Consider the following 17,646-nt stretch of genomic DNA (forward strand, 5'->3'; position numbering starts at 1 on the left):
TATAAATGAAGAATTTCAGCATCAGAATCCTAAACTTAGTGTTATCAATATTAGTTGCCATTTTTGTTTACTTGCAGATGGATGAAATTACCTTAGTGTTTTGTTTTGTTTTGCATGAAACATGCTTTCTTTATTAGCATATTGCCGCCCTGGGCTTCTGCTGGGAGGAAGGGTGGGATATAAATCAAATAATAAATAAATAAATATGTGGTACAGTGGCTTGGTGTTGGCTTGGGTATGGGAAAACCAGAACCCTTTATGAATGTCACCTGATTGCTTTGGGCAATTCACTCTGTTAGTCCATTTTAGTACTGCTCTAAGCTCCTTAGAGAAGTAGTGAGATGAAAATACTTTAAAATCCCATTGGCTTTAAACATATGCTTAGCCCCCTGCAATTGAAGTCAATGGGACTTAATACTTTTAACTTCAGCTAGATCCCACCTGTCATGTTTATAAGTTCAGCACTTTAAAAAAAAATTGTGCACCAGAGTAGCACAAATCCAGCTAGTAGAAATTCTGAATTCTGCAACTTCTTTAAATATACATATTAAGAATTTTTGCATGATTTCCTTCATTATATTTAGTTTATTCCACAATTTTATTTATTTATTATTTGATTTATATCCCGCCCTTCCTCCCAGCAGAAGCCCAGGGCGGCAATTTTAGTACTTTATATAACTTGCAGCTTGTAGCACAATCTTATGCATGAGTTCATTGGGACTTTCTCCCAGGTAAGTGTGTGTAGCCATATTCTACTTCAAGTGTTCATAGGACAGCAAAAAGCTACATAGAGTACTAAAATCTGTCCTCTGACTATTCTCCAGCAACTTCTCCAGGTCCTAAGATGTCATCAGGCCAGCACACTTTTAAACCAATAATTGCAACCATAAGGACTAGAAAGTTACTGTTTAAGCCTTTTTTTATAGTATCAGTCTGCTACTGCGGCCAAATGGATTCCTTTAAAGCCTTTGCCTCTAGTATAACATGAAAAAGATTTTACCGGTATCACATTCTAGAGACATAGTGTAACACAAATGTTATTGCGGTAGATTGGACCCCATGGTGTAACTTAAAATGCTCATTGGGCTATTAGGTAGCCCTAGAAGAGGAAAAACAAGTGATGCAAAGGTGAAATACTGGGTTAATGACAGAACAGAAAACAAGAAATAGGTGAAATATTGGGCTCATAGTATATAATGAAAGGGGTCCATCGTACCGTAACAACCTTGTGCCCCCCCCCCAGAAGAATATTACAAGAAATCAGTGTAGCTAGTTTGCACTATAAGAATGTTAACTCCTGTGTCAAGATAAAGTCAACTTGAAGCAGAATGAGTGGTAAAATTTACTCTTGGGAACCAATGGATCCCTGCAATCCTTTTTAATTTTTGTGTGTTTGAAAACACTGGAGCATACAGGAGACATTACAAAAAGAAAAAAGTCTACAGTGCTCTTGAAATATCACAACCTCATAAAATGGAATGTATGATGCAGGCAAAATTACAAGATTTTCTCCACCCTATTTTGAGAAGTTGCTGTGGAAGAAATGGACCTTAGCTTACTTAGGTGCTTAGTGAGTTTCATTTTACAACTCATTTCAATAAGAGTAAATCAGACTGCTAATAACAGGGAAGGTGAATAATACAGGACAACTGAATTGGTTTAGGTCTGCTAAAAAAAGGTTTTACAAATATTTCAAACAGCTGCTGGGGTCCACAGCAACTTTATAGCATAGGAGGGTTAAAAATAAAAGCTGGATGTTGAATTGTGCCACTAGACTTTCCTTTGTTTCTGCTGTGTCTTACTGTGCCTGCAGCCCTGATGATAGACGGCATGGACAATAAGGTAATAGTAATTGAGAATTAGTCAATTTCCACAAGTTACTGTCTGCACACTTTGCAGTTTGTCAGGAGGGAATGCTGAAAGAGGAACTATGTGGAAGTGATTTCACAGATTGGTGTCCCCCTTTGACATGGAATCTATGTTAATGCTGTCTGCTGAAAACCATGCATGTATATATTTCTTAGGTTTGTCTGCTCCAGTGCCCAGGGGAAGAAAGGGTAAAAAAGTGAAAGCTCAGAGTTCACAACCAGTGCTACAGAATGCTGACTGGCTAGCAAGTTGTAACCCAGATGCCTTGTTTCAGGAAGACAGCTATAAGAAACACCTCAAACATCATTGTAATAAGTAAGCTTCTTGATTCCATTGCTGTTTACCTAGTGACCTAGACTCAGGTGTTTTCACAGTACTTATGTCCTAGTACCATGCATAAGCCCTATAGTTTTCTGTGGTGATAGCATTTAATTTGTGATATATATCACTTGTCAGCTCTACAGTTGACTCGGTTGTTAACAAGCTTTCTCTGAGTGATTAATTTTAATCAAGCTTTCCAAGGATGCAGTTTTAATTTTGTCGCAAAGAAGTGTTGGTAACTGTCATGGCAAAACTGCAGTCTTTTATTCAAACTCATCCCACAGTGTTCCTATATCCTTCAGCCAAAATCAGCTATACTGTGCAAGTGCCCCAACTCAAGTTTTTGGAATGAATGGGAGGCATTATGAACATGACTTTCATACAAATTTATCTGCATAAATTGCTGCCTTTATTCTAGCTTTCTCTGTTCTTATCAGTATTTAGTAAGATTTATTCACAAGTATACCTAATTGATTATTGTATTCTATGAAAGAAGTCACTTTTACTTCATATATTCTTTCGGTGCTGCTATCACCTAGCATATTACATAGATTGATAACATTATGCAAAAACTGTTTGGTGTAAATTCAATAGAGTGTTACAGCTTACTGTTACTTGTGTACCCCTGTGTGTGGTGTTGTGGCACTCAAAGGAAGTATTAAGTGATATAATGTGTCCTATGGGTGTTACTGGGAGAGAACAAATATGGGATGTAATCTTACTTGAAAATAACCCTCATTGGAATCAGTATGACTTTGAAGTAAATATAGGTAGAATCAGGCTAAAAAGTTTACAAGAATTTGTTGACTGGAGTAAAGAATACATTTCACTTAACAACCTGATAAGGACTCCATAAAAAACCACTGTACACAATTTAAGCAACATCTATACAAATCCATTTCAAGCATTCATTGTCTATTCAAATGTCTGATTCTTGTGCTGTGAACTTGGTTTATTCAGTAGGTGTCCTGAGCTCTTGTTGCATTAAGGTATGTGGAGATCTGTACTACAGATGAGAATAATCCTTATCCAACTTTGCATTTCTTACTTCTGTAAGTCTAAAACAACATCGTACAGAATTACCCAGGATATTTTGTCAGAGCATTTTCCATGCTTACTTTCACTAAGCTTACTCTTTGCTTCTTACATCAAGAAAGGCTGAAAACCATATAGAAGCAATTTTATTTTGAAGGGGTGGAGGAGGAAAACAGTTATCCCTTTCCTGGAGCTGCTTAAATTGGTAAATAAATGGCCTACTTATCTTGATGGGGAAAGGTTGTGCTATCTCTGCTTGCTGTCTTTCCACAATATTTAGCGATAATACATAGAACTATTTGAAAAGGATGGTGTGTATTATTTAAGTGCCTAGGTGCTATAGAGTATATATTTAGGGCACTCTCCAGAAAATTACAACTAATAAGTGCCCCCACAAATGCCTTGGACCTGTTTGTGTTTCTTGAAGGGTACCTTCCTTCCTTTGTTTTTTTCCTCTCTCTCCCTGTTCCCCCAATTCTGTATGGCAAAAGACTTCTGAAATTGAGCAGAGTTATAAAAGCAGTTTGTGATATGGCATGAAGGATTGGCATTAAAAGAAAACAAGTCAAAAATTCCACTGGGTGAAGAGAAGCCCTCAGGCATGTCTAATGTTGCTCTTTGTATCTCAGGCAATGTGCTTGTATGCATATTATTTTTGGGGTGCCCTGCTGAATAACAGATAATTTTTATATCTCACATTAGTAGACACTGTAAGCTTATCTTCAGATAGATGTACATTCAGCCTGGTGTCACGACCCTAGGTGAACTCCATGTCTTGAGCATAGAAGTTGTAACTAATTCAAAAGTTGTGTAGAAGTAAAGAAAGTAGAAATGTAAGAAGCTGATCAGTGCTTTGTGTTCATCTACTATAATGTACAAAGCACAACTCAAGTAGCTAGCTGCCTTCAGATACAGAAGCCCGTCAAGCTCGTAGATATTTTTAATTAGTTAATTTAACAAAATGTACCGCTTGATTGTAAAAAACAAACTCTAAGCAGTTTACAAATTTCTAATGACAATGCACTTTTTACAAGCCAAAGAAGACAAAAGTATGATGCATTCATTTTTCTGTACAAGTATTATAAAATATAATAATGTGATAGAGTGTGTCAGGTTTCCAATCGAGCTTGAGTAGGCCATTCTATGAACAGCATTGTCTTTTTATTTTTGCTATATAAGGAATGGCCACCTCCTTAGATTATCATAATGCACTCTCTTGGGTTGACATTAAGGTTGCTAACTGGAACTACCTACCATGAACATATGGAACACTACTAAAAAGAATTGGCAGATTAACTGCCAGTCTGCTACTGAGCCAAGTTTAAGGTTTTGTTACTGACTTACAAAGCACTAAACAACTTGGAGCCACACTCCCTAAGATAATGCCTTCTCCCTATAGACCTGCCCATTCATTAAGATCTTTGGATGAGGCCCTCCTAGTTGTGCCGCAGACTGCTGAAATCCATCCTGTGGCAACCCAGAGGAGGGCCTTTTCTGTGGTGGTGCCCAGCCTGTGGAATAGTCTCCCCTCTTAAATAAGGCAAGCACTAACTGTGATATATTTTCAGCACTTGGTAGAAGCATACTTGCTTGCCCAAGCATTTTATGGCCATTGATATTCATTCTTCAAATGTTTCTATTTATTGTGGATGTTGTATTAATGTTTATTTTATTGAACTGTTCTATTATATTGTTGTAAACTGCATTGGAATGTTCAATAAATGCACTGTAAAAGTTTCAGATTAATAAATAACATTATTTTCTATTTTTAAGTAGTTTTGAGTTTGTGCTTAGTTATATCAGTTTAATATTTGATTAGGAACATATGATTATGGCTCCAAAATAGTTTTACAGCATGTCAGAGGTGATGCACCGTAAACCAGGACAAGGTTAATTTCTGTTGTCATCTAATCTAGACAGGTGAAATAGTAGTAAATTTGGCAGAACTGTTTTTGAAATACTATCTTTAGGAAACACTGACTTTACCGTTCTCAGCAGCAAAAAAAAAAAAAAAGTACAATCTAACAAGCCTGACATTCCATATTGGGGGTTTATTGTAAGGTAGTAAAACCAGATTTTATATCTCGTTTATTCCTACAACTTCTGATGTGCTTCCAAAAATGGTATTAAGGCAGCAGCTGAGGAAATTTTATGAGATAATGAAGCAGAACAGTTACTGAAAGCCATCTGCTCAGTTGTTTACAAACTTGCTTCAATACTTCAGAGGCAGTGGTAGAGTACGTGTCTAAACTTCACAAGCTGCACTAGGTAGAACTAAATGAAATGTGCCTGGGTTGGACTGAGCTCGATCCCTCTCTGTGCAGTCTAAGCGGTTGCCAGGCAGGCCTGTTGGAAGCCAGCAGAAAGCACCACACAGAGGTGATTATGTGCCACCATCTGTCACGCTTCAAGCCTACCATACAGCATGGCTAATCAGCCTTGGCAGGATGATGGATGAACAGCAGCAGCTGCCAAAAGCCACTGTTGGCAAACAGTCCTGAAGTTAAGAACTTTTTCCCCTCTCTGTTTTCCTCTCCAGGGTCCTGCTGCGTGTCCGCATGTTGTACTATCTGAGGCAAGAAGTTATAGGGGACCAAGCTGACAAGATCTTAGAGGGTGCTGACTTAAGGTTAGTGCAAATTCAGGGTTATTTGTTGCTTTATGCACACTGTAACCAGAGAAATTTAAAGATTTAGCACTTGTAAATCTGTTCAAGGCATTTTATCTTTCCATGCTTTGAGTAGTTGGTGAGGGTGAATTTAAAGGTGGGTAATGGGGATTTTTCATTTCATGGTGAGGAAACAATTCAGTGTTACCTGCTTTGATAAGGTCAATTTTTTTAAAAATACATATATTTTAAAAGGGGGAAAGTGCTTTAATAATATTAACAATTCTATTGTTTATAGCTGTTGTTGGTTTTATTCGTGTATCTTAATTTCTTGTGTAATCTTAATTATGTACATTTGCCCTTCTAACACTTACCATGAGTGTTTTTAGATGTGATACCTAACCTTCAAAAGTATTTCCAAATGTGTAATTCTTTTTATAGTGAGGTTGATATTTGGATTCCTGAGCCATTTCATGCTGAAGTTCCTACAGACTGGTGGGACAAGGAAGCAGATAAATCCCTTTTAATTGGAGTGTTCAAGCATGGTAAGTTATGTCTCACTTTGGACAGAACTCCTTGGTAAAGCTTTCTGTGTATACCAATATTCAGTCACAATATTAACAAGTGTAGTTCCAAAGAATTGTTGGCTTCTCTCCTTTTTTCCTTCTGCATAGAAAAAAATCTATTTGAGTTGTAAATATCAGATGCTGTTTTTAAATGTTTGCAGAACATTTCAGGAGAAAACATTACTTCCGTGGCTGTAAATAACACAAAACCATATTTGTTTAAATAATAGCCAAGTATTATTATAGATCTCCATAAACTCTGCTTCCAGCACTGTTTTACTTGCTAACTCTGCCAGCCAGTGTCAAAGTGGACGGTGGGCTTAACCTCTGCTATTAATCTGTACAAGTGCCTCCTGGGCTTTGTTCCAAGCAATATTTCACAAATGTCAGTGCTGAGAACTCCCGGCTCCCTTGAGTGGGATGCAGCCTTGTTAACTTTGAAAGGCTGGGGATGCAGAGCTGGCATGATATATACAGTGAACAATTCCTGATTATAATCCCAATTCTCTGGAGGTTGCAGAGGTATTCTCAGCAGCCCAGCCTGACTAAAGGGGAGAATGATGGCTTATAAAACCTTTCATGATTACAGTTTGGCTTGAGGCTGTACAGCAGTTAAGGACAGTGTGCTGTAGTACAGATCCTAATTGAATTGTGCTGTTCTGCCTATGTACAGCAGCTCAGTTTTGTGGGCTCAGCTGAGGTAAGTCTAGCCTAAAAATAGTTTTCTTGCTGTGCACTGTTGGTTCTGCCATTTTCCATCTAGTCAACTTGGGTAGTAAGAAAAAGCAAACAGTAGTTTGAAAACCATGGAGAGAACAATGTCATCTTCCTGACGTGCATCACCCTAAACCAAGTAAGACAGATTTGCTGGCCTTATGTATTTGCCTATGTGTGCATTTCCAACCATAAGTGCCATTTTCAGTAGGGCCATTACCATTGAAAGGAAGGTGAGTTGGGGGAAGTTAACTCTAGAGGTCAAAGGGTAACTCATAAGAAGCTTGATGTACATCATGACCATGGGTATTGCTCAATTTTTCAGCATTTCTCATCCAGTTCGCACTTCCTGGAATCCTTAATGTCTCTTATTTTGTCAGTAGAGTGTATCTTGACACATTCTTGTCTGCAATGAAAAAAAATAGAAATGTGTTATTTTGCATCAGTATATAAGTATCATTCTAACAGAGCCATTTTGTTTATACTTGTGGGTGCTTGGTGTGTTTTCTGTGTGGGTGCAGGCTACGAGAAGTACAATTCAATGAGAGCAGACTCTACTCTGTGTTTCCTGGAACGTGTTGGTATGCCTGATGCCAAGGCCATAGCTGCTGAACAGAGAGGGACAGATATATTAACAGATGGTGGTGATGGGTAAGAAGGACATTATAAAAATTTAATAAACTTTACAACATTATCATATATACTGGCCTGGCTTCACCCATTGCATCGTATTTCAGGATTCTCTTTCTTGTAACAGTGCTTCAAGCTATTATTTATGGTGAAGTCGTTAAACAAAAAATAAGTTTGGGATCCATTTTAATAGATGTGTAAGACATTGTTAGCTTTTGTGGTCATTTAGCACTAACAGTCACGATACTGGATAATAAGCTTTGGGAGGGATTTGTGCTTTAGCTCTGATAAGTGTGTGTTTTTCCCCATCTTGTATTTCATGTAGAGGTGATTTTGATAGAGAAGATGAAGATCCAGAATATAAACCAACCAGGACTCCATTCAAGGATGAAATTGATGTAAGGGTCTTGACGTACTAATATATAATTTTATTAATTTGTGATATTTGAATAACATATATTTAAAATATTAATACATTATATGTATTATCGTGTGTGTGTGTGTGTGTGTGTGTGTGTGTGTGTGTGTGTGTGTGTGTGTGTGTGTGTGTGTGTGTGTGTGTGTGTGTGTGTGTGTGTGTGTGTGTGTGTGTGTGTGTGTGTGTGTGTGTGTGTGTGTGTGTGTGTGTGTGTGTGTGTGTGTGTGTGTGTGTGTGTGTGTGTGTGTGTGTGTGTGTGTGTGTGTGTGTGTGTGTGTGTGTGTGTGTGTACGTACTGCCTTCAAGTCGATTCTGACTTACGGCGGCGACCCTATGAATAGGGTTTTCATGAGACTGAGAGGCAGTGACTGGCCCAAGGTCACCCAGTGCGCTCCATGGCTGTGTGGGGATTTGAACCCTGGTCTTCCTTAAAGATAGATTAATGAAAATACAAATGCTGAACTAACTCTCTTTTTTCCAAAGGAATTTGCAAACTCTCCTTCTGACAAGGAAGAATCCATAGAGCTCCACACAAGTAAGCATAGGAAAGGGGGGGGAGAGATGTTAGTAATGCACATATTGTCTAATGTTGATAGTAGTATACCAGGGACCTTGTAGTTTAAGATATATGAAATTTGATAAATGTAATTTTGCTGTTTTTGTATGTTTCTGGTAATAATTTTGTCACTTACATACATTTTTTTACATTGTATATGCTTTGTTCATTTTAGTTATATAGTGTTATGTAGAGGCAAAGCCCAAGCTATAACCATTTTAGAGAGAAGCTTAAATGAGTAAGTGCATTTGACATGATAGGAAATGTCTATATACAAAATCACACGAACTCACACGTATATTTTGGTTGTCCATTTTGTCTAGACTCTCTAATATAATTGGATGTTGCTTCACTATTATTTATTTATTTATTCATTAGATTTATATCATGTCGTTTTTCCCAGTAGGAGCCCAGGGTGGCAAACAAAAGCACCAAAAACACTTTACACATCATAAAAACAGACTTTAAAATATATTAAAACAAAACAATCATTAAAAACATATTAAAACAAAACATTTTTAAAAAGCTTTAAAAACATCTGTTTTTTAAAAAAAGTTATAAAAAATATTAAAAAGCAATTCCGACGCAGACGTCTGAATATGTTGTTCATGATAGTAATGTTCAAGATATTTGAGAATTTGTCTTAAGAGAGCTTTTTTGGTGTTACATATTTGCACTGTGGGTTTTTAAACTTGATGTGCTTTTCATATATCGCAAATTAGTATTTGTCTTTAATTATGAATGGCTAATATTAGCTTTGTTAATATTCTCTAGGCAAACTCAGTGAAAGCAATGCTGATTTTGGCCAACTCTACTGGCCTAACACTTCAACCCTGACTACCCGCTTGCGTCGCCTCATTACTGCCTATCAGCGTAGCTATAAAAGGCAACAAATGAGGCAAGAGGCACTAATGAAGACTGACCGACGCCGACGGCGACCTCGTGAAGAAGTGAGAGCACTAGAAGCTGAAAGAGAAGCTATAATAACAGAAAAACGTCAAAAGTAAGTTTCTTTGGGCTTCATTCTCTTAGAATCTGCTTCCAATACAACTAATTTTCTTTGAAATAGAACCTGGTATCTAATATCAAATTGGGGTGTAAAAAAACCCTTCAAAGTGTCCTGACATGCTAATCTCTTGCTTTTTCCAGATGGACAAGAAGAGAGGAAGCAGATTTTTACCGTGTTGTGTCTACGTTTGGGGTTATTTTTGACCCTATAAAGCAACAGTTTGATTGGAACCAGTTCAGAGCCTTTGCCAGACTTGATAAGAAATCTGATGAAAGTTTGGAGAAGTACTTCAGTTGTTTTGTATCTATGTGCAGGCGGGTGTGCCGAATGCCATCCAAGCCAGATGATGGTAGGTTCACTGATAGCCATGACTCTAGCATTTATTAAGTTAAAGCAGAGACAAGTTCAAGTAGAGATGCAAGTACGTCTTCTGTGTTCCTTTCCCCCTTCACATGTTCTCACTCTTTCCAAGTCACATATACACACCAGTCACTCTAGTCAAATGTAGTGACCCTGCAGAAAATATATATATGTGGATAAATAGATAGAATGTGCTACTCATACACGCTATTGACATGCCTTTCATATTCACTCACAGATGACTAACACTGCAGTAGTGCCTTCCACTACCTTTTCTGCTGCATCTCTCCCCACCAGCCCATGGGCCATTTGTACCTTAAGTAAATGCAAGGGGCAGCTGTTTTTCAGGCTCTTTTCTTGTTGAATTTATCTGGTTTGAGGGGTTAATTTGATATCTTATTATGCAACCATAGTAAGTACCTCAAATGTTTTTCAAAACAGGGCTTTGATAAGCTGTTTTTAAGTAAAGACTGCTTTAGATTATCTTTTTACATATTAAAATGTACTAATTTTACATAGTAAATTGTGGTAATTTCTTAATATCCACTTATCTGTCTCTTTTCCTACAGAAGTCCCTGATCTTTCCACTATAATTGAACCAATAACTGAGGAACGTGCTTCTCGAACTTTGTATCGCATAGAGCTCTTGCGGAAAGTTCGAGAGCAGGTTCTCCATCACCCACAGTTGGTGGAGAAATTAAAACTGTGCCAGCCAAGCTTGGATCTGCCAGAGTGGTGGGAGTGTGGCAAACATGACAAAGATTTACTAATTGGTGCTGCTAAACATGGAGTCAGCAGGACAGATTACCATATCCTGAATGACCCTGAACTTTCCTTTCTTGATTCTCACAAGAACTTTGCTCAAAACAGGGGTGGAGGTAATCTAAATACAGTATCTTTGTTAAACCCATTGGGGGTTTGCTGTAGTCAGACAGCCTCTATTATCCCATCCACACCAGCACATGATGAAAAGTCTACAGAACAAGCTGAAGTTAAACTGGAAGGACCTGAGAAAACATCTGCCAAAGAACAGTCGGATAGTAAAGAGGAGGAAGAAACAACAGATGTTGTTGTAAAAAGTGATGAGGATTTTGATGCTGAGGCTGAGCCTGGTTCTGTTAAATGTGAAATAAAGGACATAGAATTGAATACAGATGTAGACCCAAAATCTATTTCTGAGAAAGGTTCAGAAGATGATGAAGAAGAGAAACTTGATGATGATGACAAGTCAGAAGAGTCCTCCCAACCTGAAGGTAATTGGGAAGAAAATATGAATTAATTTAGTGTAATATTGACTACATTGGGTAAGCTATATCTATGCAGTTTTTCCATCAGACCTTTTTTTGAGTTCAAAAGAAAAGAAATTCACCTTTAATTTGATTATCTTACTTAATCCTTTAAGTATTCCTTTTTTAGGATTGCTTGAATTCAGTAGGATTTTTTCTTTTTTCTTTTAACTGGCTGATTTCAGAGAAGTCCACATTGACATATCTGTCAAGAAATCTCTGCATCAGGCTGGCAAACCTTGTGCAATGGCAGAAGGTTCTGGAGCACATTCTAAGAGCCCTGGCTAGATTTGTTTTAGTCTCATTTTTGCTCTGTGAGAACCTACTGCACTCTTGAACACTCAGCCTTTGCCTATAGCTACATACTGCATGAGAAGATCTGTAGTAGAGGAAAAGGGTTATCCAGAATACCATTTCAAAACCACTGTTTTCTAACATACCAGGTTCCTCTACAGTGCAGTATAAACATTTTTTTAAAAACAGAACTGCCTTACATCTCAACTGATAGGCAATCCTGAGTTGACTGAAAAACCAATATTATCATTTTAAAAAAAGAGCAAAAAGATATGATGGTCTGTTCCAAACACTATAGTCATAGAACATCTAAGAAAATTAATGTACAATCACAGAAAAAAATAGGATACTAAAGTCTACTTCTTTTATTTGCAAATTCACCACCAATTCAATTGCTGCTTTTTTGCATCTTCACCTCAGTAAGGCAAAAGAATATAGTATCCTCATGAGTGAATAGACAACACCTATAATGTCCCCATAAAGACTTTGTTTTTCAGATCAACACTACAATGACACTGTAAAATATAGTAATCATGACTGGTTTACTTCTGTGAGTAGTTCTTAGTGATTAATATTTCTCAGCAGGAACAATTTCTCAGGGTAAGAATTTTGATGAAGAAAGCAATGCATCCCTGAGCACCGCAAGGGATGAAACACGTGACGGATTTTATATGGAAGATGGAGATCCATCGGTAGCCCAGCTCCTTCATGAAAGAACTTTCGCTTTTTCTTTTTGGCCTAAGGTTGGTCCAACATAGAACAATTTCTACCATCTGCCTACTGAAAAACGATCCCATCTGAAAAGTGATGTATTTAATGCCTTATTTAATATACAATGTAGTTTTCTCAAACTATGGGGCAGGAGTGCCTTTCAGGGGGCATGAGAGACCCTCAAGGCTTGTGTGAAGGATTGCCAGCTTGACCATCAGTGGCTAAGCTGCAACTGGGTGGCCTGCTATGGCCATACCAGCCTTTCTAGCATAGTAGCAGTAGTGGAAGACAAAGTGCCTTTGCCTATTCCAAGCCTTCCTTTGTTGCTGCCTGTGTGGATGCCTTTCCTTTGCCCCTAGTATAGGTTTGGGGAACCTATGGGCTAGATGCAGCCCATGGATCTTGGGACTCGCAAGCCAAATTATGGTATGATGGGGATATTTGGGGAGGGGGGTGGCAGCTGGAACTCTTCCCTCCCTATGTGCTGCGAGCCCTGGAAAATCCCTCCAGGGCATGGCAAGTGGGTTTAAGGCTTTTTAAAAAGATGTATTGCCATGCCTTGAAGAGGAGAGAGAACATATATAGTAGGAGCTTCAAATGATTGTGTGAATGGGGTTTGTATGAATGTGTGTGAATGGAGAGAGTGGGTGGGTGGATGGATGTAAATAGAATGTCCTGCCTACTTTGGCTTTGATCCCACCCACCAACCACTAACCCCATCGAGAACATCTGGATTAAAATAAATGGGGCAAGGAATAAAAGGAACATGGTGGTTGGAGTCTACTACAGACCACACAACCAAGGAGATGATGATGATGATGATTTAAATTTCTATCCCACTCTTCCTCCTAAAATGATGATGAAATGTTTGAAAAGCAAATTGCCAGTGTTTCAAGGAGGCATGATACAGTAGTAATGGGAGACATCAATTACCCTGATATCTGTTGGGAGGCAAATTGTTTCAAACATAGCTCTTCCAAGAAATTCCTGATTTGTGTTGCTGATAACTTTCTCCTGCAGAAAGTGGAGGAAAGAACTAGAGGATCACCTGTTCTTTACTGGATTCTAACCAGTAGAGATGACTTAGTGGATGAAGTGGCAGTTATGGGAACTCTGGGAGGAAGTGACATGTTATACTTGAGTTCTTGATTTTAAAGGAAGCAAAAGCTGGGTAGCCATACACATACCCTGGAATTCATAAGTAAGATTCCATGGCAAGCCACCCTAATGAGAAAAGGAGTCCAAGATCGGTGGGAGTTTCTAAAAAAAGGAAATTTGCTAGATAGGGCTGGAGGATGTTCCTGATTAGGGATGGCTCCTCCTACTGGTCATGACAGGCAGGGTCTAGAAACTTCTTAATCTCCTCCCCAGGGGGAGGAGTCATCCCATCCTCCAGACCGGCCCTGCCTGCGGCCTGTGAAGGTTGAGTCTTTTCTTCTCTCTGCTCAGAACTTTCTTTTACCTCTTTCATCTCTCGCTGGTTAAGGACAGCCATAACTTAGGACCATTAGGCATCGGGTAAGGACCCTGCAGCGGGTATCACAGCACATTCGGTTAGAAGGGTGGCTGCCTTCTGCATCAGGCAAGGGCGGTTTCCCAACCATGGACATCTGTAGGGAGACATGTGGGCCTCTCCACACACCCTCATCAGATATTATAAAATAGATTCCTATTCCCCAGCCAACGCTGTGTTTGGTAGCAAGGCGTTCCAGAAGGTGTTAAATCACTAGTTTCACACAGAGGAAGCCCACCCTGGGGATGTGGATATTGCTCAGTTATATCCCTAATCAGGAAATTTTCCTTACCGTGAATTTCTATTTATAGATAGGGCTGGAGGACATTCCACCCACCTCTCCTTCCTCTGCTACAGCCTTCTGGAGCGAGGGGTTGGAGGCTTGAGGCATTCTGTTAGCGCCTTACATTTTCATACAATGTCTAGTACTGTGTGTATCTCATTTTGTGTGAAGTGTTTCTCCAGTTGTCTGTTTTGGTCTATGGTTATTACTTTTTCCTCGTTACTACTTTGTACAAGTGTCTGCTTAATAAACGTCTGCATGGTTGGTGTTGATGGGGTTGAGGAGTTCTTGCTCTGCCAGCTCAGTCTGGAGGGTGGGATGACTCCTCCCACCAGAGGGGAGACTAAGCAGTTTCCAGACCTTGCCAGTCATGACCAGTAGGAGGAGCCATCCCTAATCAGGAATGTCCTCCAGCCCTATCTACAAATAGAAATTCACGGTAAGGAAAATTTCCATTTTCTAAAGGCACTATGGCAAACAATCCGAACAAGAAAAAAGGGGGAAGACAGCAGAGGAAGCCAATGTGGCTTTATGGAAACGTGGAGATGACCTGAAAACAAAAAAGGACACACATAGGAAGTGGAAGGCCAGGCCCCAAGGGAAGAGTCCAGACAGATAGCACAGAATTGCAAGGACGGCATCAGGAAGGCTAATGAGCAGATGTCAGCGGGGGATGTTAAAAGCAACAACAAAGCTTTCTTCAAGTATATGCAGAGTAAAACACAGAAAAATGGTGGTACAGCTACTCAAAGAAGATGACAAAATGATAACAGATGACAAAGAAAAGGCAGAAGTGCTTGATTCCTGCTTTGGCTCAATCTTTTCCCAAAAGAGAGTATTTGAACCTCCTGACAAATGTGAAGTACAAATTGAAGGGGCAGGATTACAGCTTGAGAATGATAGACAAATGGTCAAGGAATACCTAACTACTTTGAACGAGTTCAAATTTCCAGGGCTTGGTGAACTGTATCCTAGAGTTATGAAGGAACAGGCTGAAGAACTCTCTGAATCACTCATGAAGGATGGGTGAAGTGCCGGATGACTGGAGGAGAGCTAATGATGTCCCTATCTCCAGAAAGGAGGAACCTAGGAACTACAGACCAGCTCGCCTGACATTAGTCCTTGGGAAAATTCTGGAGCAGATTATAAAGCGGTCGGTCTGTAAGCACCTTAAAAACAAGGCAGTGATTACTAGAAGCCAACATGGATTTGTCAAGAACAAATCCTGTCAGTACATTTACATTTAACCTCCCTGGTAGACTGTGGGGATGCTGTGGACATAATGTATCTTGACTTCAGCAAACCTTTTGCCAAAGTGCCCTATGATATTCAGACTAGCAAGCTAACTAAATGTGGGCTGGATGGAACAACTATCAGGTGGATCCACAGTTGGCTACAGGATCGTTCTCAATGGTTCCTTCTCAAACTGGGGAGAGGTAACGAGTGGGGTACCACAGGGCTCAGTCCTGGGCCCAGTGCTCTTCAACATTTTTATTAATGACTTGGATGAGAAGGTGCAGGGAATGCTTATCAGATTTGCAGGTGACACACAATTGGGAGGGTTAGCTAAATACCCTGGAAGATGGAAAGACAATTCAAAGGGAACTTGATAGGCTGGAGCACTGGGCTGAAAACAACGGAATGAAATTTAACAGAGATAAGGGTAAAGTTCTGAACCTAGGAAAAAGAAACCAAATGCACAGCTATAAGATGGAGGATACTTGGCTCGACAAAACTACATGCAAGAAGGATCTTGGAATTGCTGTTAATTACAAACTGAATATGAGCCAACAGTGCAAAATGGCTGCAAAAAAGGCAAATACTATATTAGGCTGCATTAACAGAAGTATTGTTTCCAAATTGCATAAAGTACTAGTTCCCCTCTATTTGGCACTGATAAGGCCTCATCTTACTGTGTCCGGTTTTGGACACTGCTCTTTAAGAAGAATGCAGACAAACTGGAACAGGTTCAGAGGAAGGCAACAAGGTTGATCAGGGGACTGGAAACAAAGCTCTATGAGGAGAAACTGAAAGAACCAGGTATGTTTGGCCTTGAGAGGAGAAGACTGAGGGGAAATAAGAGAGCACTCTACAAGTACTTGGAAGGTTGTCACGCAGAGGAAGGCCAGAATCTCTTCTCAATCATCAGAGTGCAGGACACAGAATAACAAGCTCAGGTTGCTGGAAGCCAGATTTCAGCTGAACATAAGGAGAAACGTCCTAACTGTTATAGCAGAACAACAATGGAACCAATTATCTGAGGAGGAGGTGGGCTCCCCAAAACCGGAGGCCTTCAGTAGGCAGCTGGACAGCCACCTGTCAGGTATGCTTTAAGCTGAATTCCTGCATTGAGCAGGGGGTTGGACTCAATGGCCTTTTTAGGCCCCTTCCTACTCTACTATTCTATGATTCCAGCCCATTTCCCTTGAGAGAATGGTGCTCTTGAGTTAAAGAGGATTCCCCTCACATGTCCTAGCGCAAAAGAAGAAACAGTAGCTGCCTTGTGACGACTCATTGAGAGGCAAGCCATTCAGAATCAGCAATTTTTCCAAATTTCGAGAACAGATTTTGGCAGAAGCAGTTGAAGGAAGTGATATCCTTTGAGTTCTGCATGCTGCTCTTTGGATCCTGCGTATATGGGGGGGGGGGTAAGTGGCAGAAAATAAAGGCTGAAGCCAAGTTCAAAAATCTTGAAGAACACTGACAATACAGCCTAGAGGTTGCAGCCACTTAGCACTAAGTTAAAGTCACTTAGTATACTTGTTCTGCTAGGAAAATGTTTGGTGCCAGAGAAATGATGTTGCACAAGAGAACGCATTAGCAGCTTCCGGGTAATTTTGTTGCACAATAGATTGCACAGTCTGTTGTGCAACAAGTTTCCACAAGCGTAACTGTTGCGTTGGATTCCTGTGTTACGCGTTAACTCACCTGTCAGTTGGTGCAAGAGCCCTTGCACTAGTGGACAGAGAACATTGGATGTGACCCAGTGTTACCCACCCTTTAAAAAATAGTTCAAATTAACATACAGAAAAGGATAGGACTTGGATTATTTAAAAAAACCTCTTTAAATAGGAAATTAAAAAGGCACGCTAACACTTAAGAGAACATATAAGGATATGAACTAAAATTTGAGAGCTGTTCCCTTGTGGGCCCACATGGGCTCAACCATTTCCCCCAGACAGATTATAATTGTAATTGTCTCTACTAGAGAAAGGTTATCCTATCACTTTTATTTTTGTAACAATTCAAAAAACTGGTTTAATGGACAAAAGTGTAGCAATGATATTATATTAGCTCTATATACAGGTCTTGGTTTCCAAGAGCGCTAAAGAGGAAAAAAGTAGTAATAGTCTTAAGCTTCCTAATCACCATAACAGGGCCATCTGGTTTACAGAGGGGGAAATCACCCTTGCTGTTACAGACTTATTTCTGGGGCAAGCAAGCAGCTGGCTGCAGCTGCTGAGATCTGCTAG

At 39.6% G+C, this 17,646-nt stretch overlaps 1 protein-coding gene across 13 annotated transcripts in view; it reads left to right on the top strand.

The window, feature by feature from the left end:
- Positions 1 to 17,646, top strand: part of CHD7 (chromodomain helicase DNA binding protein 7) — a 270,130-nt gene that overhangs the window by 232,946 nt on the left and 19,538 nt on the right. For 12 of the 13 annotated variants that reach the window (XM_061599721.1, XM_061599686.1, XM_061599694.1 and 9 more), the window contains 10 exons: positions 2,025 to 2,184; positions 5,765 to 5,854; positions 6,275 to 6,378; positions 7,635 to 7,764; positions 8,069 to 8,141; positions 8,645 to 8,696; positions 9,492 to 9,720; positions 9,867 to 10,075; positions 10,656 to 11,339; positions 12,249 to 12,409. In XM_061599721.1, coding sequence (XP_061455705.1) covers positions 2,025 to 2,184; positions 5,765 to 5,854; positions 6,275 to 6,378; positions 7,635 to 7,764; positions 8,069 to 8,141; positions 8,645 to 8,696; positions 9,492 to 9,720; positions 9,867 to 10,075; positions 10,656 to 11,339; positions 12,249 to 12,409 — 1,892 coding nt within the window. The remainder of the gene's footprint in view (positions 1 to 2,024; positions 2,185 to 5,764; positions 5,855 to 6,274; positions 6,379 to 7,634; positions 7,765 to 8,068; positions 8,142 to 8,644; positions 8,697 to 9,491; positions 9,721 to 9,866; positions 10,076 to 10,655; positions 11,340 to 12,248; positions 12,410 to 17,646) is intronic. The other variant, XM_061599738.1, reaches the window with a different exon arrangement.

The sequence above is a fragment of the Rhineura floridana genome, chromosome 1, assembly GCF_030035675.1.
Source record: "Rhineura floridana isolate rRhiFlo1 chromosome 1, rRhiFlo1.hap2, whole genome shotgun sequence".
NCBI lineage: Eukaryota > Metazoa > Chordata > Lepidosauria > Squamata > Rhineuridae > Rhineura > Rhineura floridana.